Below are 10,910 nucleotides of genomic sequence, written 5' to 3' on the forward strand. Positions count from 1 at the left end.
TTAATTGAATTTGGCTTCTGTTGCAGACAAAGCTTATTTTGTTTTTTATCCGTAGGTCTTCAGTAAATATTCATGAAAGCTCTTGACTGTGAGCTTCCTTTACTGCTGCCTCTTTTGTGTGGATGTCTGTCCCCTTCTCCATTATGCTGCTGTTGTCAAGATGCCTGCTTCTGCTCCTCAGCACTGTTGGTGTAAGCAACGCTACACTCAGAAATGGTTGTGCTCTGCTTTAGTTTTCTTTGTTCACTCATCACACAGCTGAGCAATATTTGTGCTAAACAGTGTCAGCTTGCCTCTGAGTGTAATAAAAATGCTGTAGGGTTTGCTTGTGCCTCTCATCTTGTAAATGTGTAATAAAAATGTGTACTTTTATTTGGTTGTTTTGTGTTTTGTTTGTTTGTTTGTTTGTTGTTTTTTGTAATGGGAAAAACCAGTTGTGTGGGTCTTTTTTTTTTTTTTTTTTAATATGTAGTTGTTCCTTAGTGTTTTCCACAGCACAATTTGTGTCTGCCAACTACTATCCTGTTAATGTGCTTTTTACACAAGTTCCTGCTCTGTATTCTGATTATTTTTCTTTCAAAGTATGGGTTACATTCTCACTATTTGTAGCACAGATCTGTGTTAAGTAGAAAGAGGTGCCACTCATTACTCAAAGTAACCCATTTTGGGAGCATTTAATGAACTAAACACATAGTGTTTAGCAGCACAGATGACAGACTAGAAGAGGAAGCAAAGATGGTGTAAGCAATTGCATTGGAGGTCCTCTGTGTTAGTACCTATTCAGTCTTTGTTTTAAAAAACCTGCTGAATGAGTGGTTTGGATCAACACATGGAAATTTTCTTTGGGAACCAGGAATTAAATCTATATTTCTGAGTCATAATTAAATCCTTTAAGTCCTAACTCACTTATATATTGTTATAATTAATGCTAACAATTTGCTTTGATAATAATTGTAATCCACATAAGAAAAAACTTTCCATAGAGAAGTGATGAGAAAAAGAGGGTTTTTTTCACAGTCAAGCGTTGGTGAGAGCTGTTTGTTTTTGTCTCCGTGGATAACAAAAATATTCCCTTAATACTACCAGGAATGGATGTCATCGGCAAAGCTGCTTGACATTTCACAGGGAAAAAGGTATATTGTCCAGTTTAAGATAAATACTGTGCACACATGTATGTATACACATATGTATGTGAAGAGAAGTGCTGCATTGTGAAAAAAGTGTCTGCCTCAAGTGTTTGTCCCAAGTGTCTTTCCACCTGTTTTTTTCAGTAGGAAATAAATGCTGCTAGGAGAAGCTGATCAGTTCTTTAGAAATGAGCTACATGAACCAAGTTCCTTAGTGATCAGGAGTAATGGAATGCAGTCAGCTACTTTTGGTGTGATTTGGTGGTACCCAGACTATGAACATTACGCCTTTTAGACACAAGGAAATCAGACGAACTCCTTTGTTTTGTCACAAGAATTTAATTACCATTTGGCTATGAATTTTGAGTCTCTGCAGCTGTGTTCTTGCCTCTGTTAGGAAGTGCTAGTGGCCCTGCATTCTTCAGCTGCTGCTGCAGCTATATTCACAGGCTGCTTCCCCTGCTGTGGAAGATCTTCTCTATTTCTTTTCCTCATCCATCCCCTACCTAGACTTTTAACATGCCCAGTCAATACAGAAGCCATTCTTCTACACTATTTTCCATCCTATTTCTCCCTTCTCTGCCTGAAGCTGTTTGATATTATCTGACTTCTTCATAAAAGGATTCTTCATGTCTTACAATACCTCTTTACAGAAAATAAAGGCTCTCTCATTTCCTCTTTCAGTCTTGTATCTCACTTTCTAATATTCAGAGATGCTGATGATCCAGATTTTACATTCCCTGTCTGCCACAAAACATGTTCTGCCGTGTGTTCTGAGATCATGTTCATAACTTTGTGTGGTGTGCCTCTGGACACTGTAAGGCTAAGGAATTTGTGACAACTTTTTATTTCCTTCTTTTTCACCTCTCCTGACAAAGGTGTAGCCAGTCTTGCTGGACACCTGGCAAAAGACAGCAACTCTGCCTGCCAGACTACCCACAGTTGCCCTCCACAGCTGCTTAGTATCTCTCATGCTGGAAGATGCCACCACTCAAGCAAGAGAAAACTAAATTGGCTACACTGTTCATGCCAGTTCAGCTCATTGATTACTGAAGTGGATCAGTGCTCACCAAAGTAGCTCTGCTGGCAGAGGGTGGGAAGCTGTTAGCTTCTGAGACAGAGGCAATGACAAGTAATTGGGGAAACTGGAAGTGTTGACTCCTTCTACCAGCAGAGCTGAGTCAGGACAGGAACATCCATTCAGCAACCCATTTAACCTCTTTACTGGGAATACATGGGCTGCCTGAATACCTTCCAAGTCTTTCCCTTTTTATTAATGTATAAGCTGGCACTGGCTTGTAGTTCCCCATCTTAATTCAGGGCTGGTTAAATGATGAGGTGGCTTTTCATATGTCTGAACCACAAGCGTAATCTTGTTTCTCTCTGAACATTCCTCAATGCTCATTCAAAAGGAGGTGTAAAATGCACACCATCAATCTTTCCTGCATGAACCCTCTTCTCTGGAAAATGCCGGAAATTCCGATGATTCAGATAAAGTTCAGCCCAGAACATCAGCTCGGTTTTTCCTCAAAGATGTTTAACACTGAAACTAACCTTTTGGCTCATTTTTGTTAGGTGGATGTGGAAAGGAATTCCAGATCCAAAGGTTTGCTTTTACTGCCTGGAAGCGCGTCCCCCTTAGAAGACAGAGAAGTTACAAAAAACTGTTTTGTTCTTCTGGAGTTTGCCAGGAAATCCTTCAAATGTTGCTTTCTGACTTGTTTACTCTGGCATCTCCAAAATTGTTTCTTGTGAGCTGATAGTTCTGTATTCCCATTGCTCTCCAATATAAATAAATAACATTAGAAGACAGTCTACTGGTTAAGTCTTTACTACAAAATTATGTATCATAGTCAAGTGGAAAAACAGGATCTGTTCAATCTTGTTCAGGACCTCCAAACATGTCTTCTGGCCCTTGTCTCTACCATGCTGAAGACAGTTGATTTGATCCAGAGAAATGAGAGGCTGAGTCAGCCTTACTGGGAACTGAATCCCTGTGGGGTACTTGTCTGATGCTTTGCAAGCTGTATAAGCACAGGAAGCTTGCCGCTTCTTTTCCAGCATTCATCTAATCAGTGCAAAACCTAATGCAAACAGCATTTTTTAGGTTTTAGAAGTTGTTGTTGGAATCTGTTGCTTTTCTACATGCTTTATAAATACTTAATGAGTTATGACAGTATTTGTAATGTCATGGCAAGCATGCTCTCAACAAGTGAAGCAATAAGAAACAGTGGCCATCTCTGATGCTTGGGTCATTCCTGATTAGTTTTCCTAATTTTGTCTGTGCTTGTGTGTATTGAGCAGGAAAATGGATCAAATAATAAAATTTGAAGGTGTCCACACTGACAAAGAATACTCGTGAGCATCACATGACACTGTTAAGACTACAAGATGGCCAAACTTGACTGCAAAGAAACAGATTATTTTCTTGCGTACTTGAATAATTTTGGAAGGTAGTTACTCCAGGTCTTCTAATTCCAGTGAGGTATGCTTCTTCACATGCTTGATGTTACTTTCTCCCTTTAAATGGCAAAGAAAGGACCAGGAAGAGTGGGAAAATCATGTCAAATTTACCTCATATCCTACCAGAGGAGAGGGAAAATGTATTTGTCAGCTCTTTATTTATATACTTTGTCAGTCAAATTTATCAGGCACAAATGTTTTTTAAGTTGCCTCTGCAAGGACTACTCAACACACTGCCTTATTCAGCATCTCCTGGAGAACCTGTAAATTTCAAAATAAGAGACTCTTCACTGCTAAATATTTTATCTTATTTCATTCACTTAGTGTGAAGTCCAAGCAAAGCTCTGCTCCTTGGTGGAGGTCAGTGCCTTCTCTTGGCAGCATGCTTACTGGCTGCATCCCATCTGCAGCACTTTACAATCTGTCTTGCTGTCCCTTCTGTAGATGAAATCACCCTCCACAGGTTGAAATGCTGTGAAGCATCTTTATAATGAGGATGCCAGAACTGACCTCCATGTTTCTATTGCCAAAATGATTGCATTTAAATTTGTATGTGGTCAACATTTAAAGGAATATTTTTTTCCTCAGCTAAGACAATTTTGAAATAGCAGCATACGTCAGATCTCATTGTAACAATGAAGGCGTACATGCTTCTAGTGATATTCTAGTGATATTATTGTATTTCCTATATCATGATAAAATAAGAAAAGATCAACCCTTTTATGCAGATGTGATACACAATCTGGACATTTTCATGTGTATTTATATAGGAGTAGAAGTCCATCACTCAGTCTGACACCTCTGGAAGTATATTTTTAAATCAAAATAATTTCAGTCATCTGAATCACAGAATAGTCCCGAAAGCAGTATTATGATTACAACTCTAGTTGTAAAGCTAAGTTGTCATGCTGGGCAGGAATAATTAGGTAAAGAAGGTGAACCTTGCATGGAAATGTCTGGATGAGTTTAGTCATCAGAGAAAAAATGTACATGAAACTGCTCTGAGCCTACATGTTAGAACCAAGTAGATTTTTCATTTGCTTAGGAGCAGATTTCTACTTTGAGACAATTGCCATTAATCTTTCCTCCAAGGGAATAATGAATCCTTTTTGTGTGACTGCTGTACAAAACTTTTGCTATCTGGAATTCATTGTGTTTTCAGTACTGAATCCTGGATGAATTCACTTATGTCCAGGACATAGATCAAAAGTATTTTCTTCAGCTTTGTGGCTGTAACAATCTGTAGATTAAGCTTCACCTTTCTAGTTTGTAGGGTACATCATGACCTTGCTCTTACCTCTGATCTCTTGCTGCAGGAGAACTAGATGCCATCTGGAGGATGCATATATCTAGATTGATTTCTGCTCTGTGAACCACAGAACAAGAGGAAAAATGGACTGTTACAGAAATGCAGCTAACTGGTTTGTGATAGAAATATAGCTGTTCCCTAGAAGAGTGATAATCACAATCTTGTCCTAGACTAGCTGTGTGCATATGATAGCACAGAGCTTGTGACTGCCATCCTTAGAGAATCGTAGAATCACAGAATAGTTTGAGTTTAAAGACCTTTAAAAGTCATCTAGTCCAACCTGCAGTGAGCAGGGTCATCTTCAAAGAGATCAGGCTGCTCAGAGCCTTGTCCAGCTTGACCTTGAGTGTTTCTAGGGATGGGGCTTCTACCACCTCTCTAGGCAACCTGTTCCACTGTCTCACCACCTTCACTGTAAAAAAGTTTCTTCCTTATATCTAGTCTGAACCTATCCTTGATAGGGCTTTGTCTCTGAGGTGGAAGTGGCCAGATTCAAGAGCTCTTCCACAAGGGAAGCTGAAACTAAAGTGGGTGACTCATTTCTTTCCCAGTTTTCCTTACCCATCATTGCTATCTCATGCTCCTTGATCCTCTTTAAAGAAAAAAGCAGGGGAGAGCATTATCTGCCTCCAGCACAGTTTAATTTATTTTTATGACCAAGACATGTTCTGTTTTCCTGCTTGGTTTGTGTACTTTGTTCTTATCTTGCAGATTTCATTATTTGTACATTTCTCTGTACCCTGGTTGTGCAACTATGCCGGAAGCCTCCGCTTGTCCTTTTGTGGCCACTTAAACTGTTGTCACGCGTAGGCTTAGACGTCTTACAAAAAGCTTGAACATTTTTGCTCGTTATGTTATTAAGAGTTTTCCAATGTTAAAAAAAAATACGTCAACATCATTGTCAGATGTATTTAGTATAGGTAGGTCTGGATCCAAACTAAGTAAATATTAATTCTATGTTGCTTAGTATGCTTCTAGTGTAGAGGTCTCTGTGTTGGCTGCCCCGGCTGGGGAAGGAAAAAACTTTGTGGCCAGTTGTGAGCTGCAACAGAAGCTGCAACAGAAGTAAGAATATGAGAGGCTGAGGTTCAGCCCATAGGTTAAATTCTCTACAGCTAACCATATGCTTCTTTTCTTTGCAGTGGGTTTTCCTAACGTCCTCCTGATAGCAGGAGCTCTTGTTCTGTTAGTTACAATGGCAGTCTCTGTTACACTTTATCAGTACTTCCGAGTTGATATCGTTCTATTGTACCGGGAGATATTTCAGCCCTACTCAGTCAAGGACGGTGAGTAGGAATTGAGCAAGAAAGTTTTAAGAAAGGAATAAGTAAAATTGTATGGAAACGCATGTATTTGGTAGTTGCTTACTAACTCATATGACACCTGAACTTGATCATTCACTTTCTCATGCCTTCTGAAATTGTTTAAATAAGAGGGGACATACATAGCTCTGGTAGTGCTTTACATTCCCTGGTTTCCTGGGTTCTGCAGTGGTGTATTACATAAAAGAGGGATTCATTCCTGGTTTCCTGTTTTCTTAAACAAAAACATTTGCAATTAAACATTGAATGACAGTGAAAATCCCATTTACAGTGCTATTAACTGTACTCGTTGCATGCTGTCTAAAACAAAGGATTCAGCCTGCTGACCAGTGTGTGAACAGGTACATGTTAGGGCTATGCAGTTTTTATAAGCCAAACAGAAAGGTATCAATGTTGTGGAATACCTTTTTTTTTTTTTTTTTTTTGAGAATACATCCCTTCCAATTTTAGAGGTGACTTCAGCTCAAGAGTCAGAGATCTAAATTTAGTTGCATGCAATGAAGCTGCACACATGCAAGTTCATGCACAGACATGAAACCTAGAGACCCAAGGCTGAGTTTAGCTTTTTAACCATAAGAAGCTAGTGCCATTGGATCTCCCTTAGGATTTCAGAGAGACCTGAACCACTCTGCAGTGGCAGCTGAACTGCAAGCAGTGTCCAGTGACACTATATGGTCCAAACCAATTTTGATTCTATGCCTTTAGGTGACCGAATTCAGCCCCTCATCAATACAATCATCTGAGTTGAGCAGACACTTGCACTTTGTGCATCAGTCGTCTAAGCACAGGCATCTTGAGTAATTTGTGATGGCCAGAAACTGAACATATAACACAGATTTTGAGAGAAATGAAGAAACAAGCAGAGGAAAAATTGGACGTTGTACTTAGTTCTGGCTGCAAGGCTGCTTCCCAAGTAATGGAGCTTTTTAGTCAGAAGTATGATATGTTGTGGGAATTATGAGTAATTTCCTCACAATGGAAGAATTGAATAAGAGTGTCTTGTCCTGAAAGACAAAGGTTGTTAACAGCCTACTGAATCACTGAAATAACAAATGATGAGCTTCCTCTCTGTTTCATTCTAATATATATCAATCAATTGTATTCTTATTTTGTATTCTTTGAGATATATCTTTCATAATACTGAGATCATGTTCTCCAAAGTTACTCAAGACATAACAACTAAGCGTTGAAAACACCAACTATGCACAGTCTCTAATTTCCAAACCTGTACCCAATGAAATACATTATTCAGATTACCTGGAACTTGTACTTAGATCTATTTCAAAGGCTGATATTTTAATTTCTCTATCCATGTTAACACAGTACACTTGTTTCTGGTTTTGCCTTACAGATGGGAAGATATATGATGCATATGTTATCTACCCCAAAAGCCGCACCGATGAAGCTAATTTTGTGGAATATTTTGTTTACCAAATCATGCCAGATATTCTTGAAAATAAATGTGGATACAAACTATGTATTTTTGGGAGAGATATATATCCTGGAGAAGGTGAGTTTCAGATCAGATAATGCACTGAAAGACTTGTCAAGCTTGAGAAAATTGTGGTCCTAATCCCTTTTAGGGGTATAGAAGATCACTTTAAGGTCTTGAGCTTGCTGTTCATCTCTGCAGCTATGTGTCTGCTCTTTCAGGCAGGGTGACATGATGGCAATTCATTCTTGTCCATATGCTAAGCAAAGTAAGCTATGGGGCAGGGGCACAGAATATTTATCATCTTCTTGGGTCATGCAGGAAATGTGACCCCAAGTGTTACTCTTCTAAACACACACTTGCTCTTTGGGTAGTGTAACTGCACAGCTGTTATCTGGGCAAAGCCACAACCAAACCATGCGTGGGCAGGTCTACAAGACAGGAAACAGGAGAAAATCACCAGCTAAATTGAGGGATCAAGCTTGTTGTTATAATTCAGGTTTTTTTTCAACCTATTATGGGGGTATTAGAGGCACAAGAAGTTCAGCTTCAGTCACAGAAAATACACTGACATGACCTGCTTCACATATTTCCCAGTGCTAATTCAGAAGATAGTTTGTGTTCTTTATTCCTGCTTCCTTCTCTTCCAGAATGGACCCATGTTAATTAATCTGTGCTCATTTCCATATGCGACCTCTTATGACTGGTGTCATCTAGGTGCTGTGTCTATCTTGTGCTCTGGTTATTCTGTGGACCAGATCTTCTCTTCCTGTCAGTAAGCAGGCTTGAAGGCAAAGCTGGCACATCTTCTGTGGCATATTTATGAAATAATCTGCACTGGGCCAGGTATTATTCATCTCTCCAGAACTGGGCTGAGATCTCTGACGTCTTTCTCTTCTAGAGAGTTGCAAAAGTGCCGTGTTACCTTGGAAAAGTCACTGCAACAAGAATATAAACACAGCTGCACGAGTTGTTGAGCTTAACAATTCCCAGATCCAGAATAAGAAATTAACGATAGTTCACAAAACTGTGAGTGACAAAAACTTATGCCACCTCTTCAGGTGGTTAGGGAGAATGTAATATTTTGTTATAGGACACTACTCAAACTATGGTTTATGGATGGCAATCCTGAGGAAAGATGAGCATGGCATCCAACTGAAGCAAAGGCTGTGGAACTAACAAGGGCTCTAATAAATTGGATGAGAACAAAGATTATTTTACTGTATGAAGGCATAAATGGATGCCTGTAACCCAGGAGTGACAGACCAAAGACTCACCAAAGTCAGCCTTGGACACTGAGTGAATTTTGCTTGATGTGTTTGGTCTAATTTGATCAAAACTTGAAAAATGACCCATGTCCTTCTCTTTCTCTTGCCTACTTTCCCAGCCTTCTGGTTTTCTCTTCCTTGTCCACTTTCATGACCCAAAATGCTTTTATCTGTGTAGTAAAGCTATTCCAAATCTGCCTACGGCTGGGAGAACTTAAAAGTTCTCTGCTTCCCAGCAGATGTCCTTTATCCATATGCTCTCCAATCTTGTTTATCTTATGATCTTGAGCCTTTCATTACTAGGTTTCCAAATCCAAAACCTTACCATTAAAATTTGCCAAGTAGAGTAAAACAGGAAATGCCACTGGGGGTTATTGTGATCCTTTCCACACATGTATCATGGTGTTTGATGAATCATATTTTTCACTGTAAAGCTCCATGTACTTCCTTAAAAAAAAGAATAAGTAAAAAAAAATGTCAGTGAGGACATAAAATGGAATTATTATTTCATTACATGCTTATGACTCTTGGTTCCAGTTAAAAGCTTTGCTTCCTGAAACTTGTGTTCTTCCAGTGAAAAGGAAAGCTAAGCAGAATGATTCAAGTGCTAAACAGTACTGCATATTTGTTGGATGCCCATTATGCTCCCTAAAGTAGAATTCTTTCTTTTTTTCCTGGTCTTAATGATTTATCGCATTTTCTACAACCTAGCAGTTGCCTGAAGAGGTGCAAATGCAACTTTTACCCAGCAAACCAAGAGGTTTCACCAACTTCATCTTATACTCCATTCTTCTCATAGTCTCATTATCCAATAATCCATAACCACAATCCTTGCTGCAGAGTCTAACCAGATGCTGCTAGAGCTGCTGTATCTGTAATACACAAACCCATGAGCAAAGAACAGATGAATGATCATATTTCACTGGAGCGACGTTCTAAGTAGCCAAGTGTCCTATCTTCAGTAGTGGCCGTAGGCAAAGGACTGGAAAAGAAGGACAAGAGAACAGGGCAAGCTTATATTATACCTCCACTAGTGTGCCCTCCCAGCAGTAAGTCAGATTCAGATGCATGAAGTTTTGTGCATAATCGTTGCCAATGTATTTTTCTTCCACAATATTTTCTGTCACATTCTGAACTGGTATACGCTTCAGTCATGTAACAGGTTGCAATGAATCCATCAGTTCAAGTATTTGTAGCATGTAGCTCCATCTTTCCTCTTGCCATAAGCATGACATCAGAAATCGGAATAGTGAAGTGAATACCTTCCCAAGTCCAGGGTCTTTCAGCCCTGAGCACAATGGACTGCATGTCAAAAGTGAAAAAATGTGTTGTTATTGTGGGAACTAAACATATGAGAGTAGCTGCTTACCTTAACTTTTCTCACCTTCAAAAGGTTTTGTTCTGCTAAGGTGAGTATCATGTAGTGAAAAAGAAGAAAATGGAAAGAGTTTGAGTTGATGAACATCACAGAAAGGCAAATTGTTTTTGTCAAATACTCTCACAGCCAAGAAATAAGATGGAGAAGTCATTGAAATTGTTCTCTTCCTGACCCAGGAGCTGAAAATTTTGGGTCTCTCTGAGACTGAGAAGACCCTTGCAATAGACTGGCAGCCCCCAGCAAAGAAAGGATGCTTATGCAGCTGGCTGATGACATCTGAAGATCATTTACTTTCTTAAATAGTTGTTACTTTGAACTTCTTTAGCAAGGCTCCTGCCTCCTCTTTTGGCCCAGCATCACATGCTCCCACCAAAACAACTCTAGCATTTATTCTACACTATTACTGAAGAGTGAGCATTTCATTGGACAGGCATTCATCTGCAGTCTTGCTCCCACAGATATCACAGGAGGTCATTGAGAAAAGCAGTTCCTGGAGGCTTGATGTGGAGCTTTCTGAGCTAGCCCATAAGTTTCTTCCACAGCATGCTGGCTCATGAATTTCTTCGGTTCAACACCTCCAACATCACATTCCCAGTTACGCTTGAACAGCT

At 39.5% G+C, this 10,910-nt stretch overlaps 1 protein-coding gene across 1 annotated transcript in view; it reads left to right on the top strand.

Annotated features, from left to right (window-relative positions):
* IL1RL1 (interleukin 1 receptor-like 1) overlaps positions 1-10,910 on the top strand; it is a 28,486-nt gene that overhangs the window by 10,268 nt on the left and 7,308 nt on the right. Inside the window, exons 8-9 of the mRNA XM_009997883.1 lie at positions 6,042-6,185; positions 7,573-7,731. Of these exons, the coding sequence (XP_009996185.1) occupies positions 6,042-6,185; positions 7,573-7,731 (303 nt within the window). The remainder of the gene's footprint in view (positions 1-6,041; positions 6,186-7,572; positions 7,732-10,910) is intronic.

The sequence above is a fragment of the Chaetura pelagica genome, unplaced genomic scaffold, assembly GCF_000747805.2.
Source record: "Chaetura pelagica isolate M959 unplaced genomic scaffold, ChaPel_1.0 scaffold123, whole genome shotgun sequence".
Taxonomy (NCBI): domain Eukaryota; kingdom Metazoa; phylum Chordata; class Aves; order Apodiformes; family Apodidae; genus Chaetura; species Chaetura pelagica.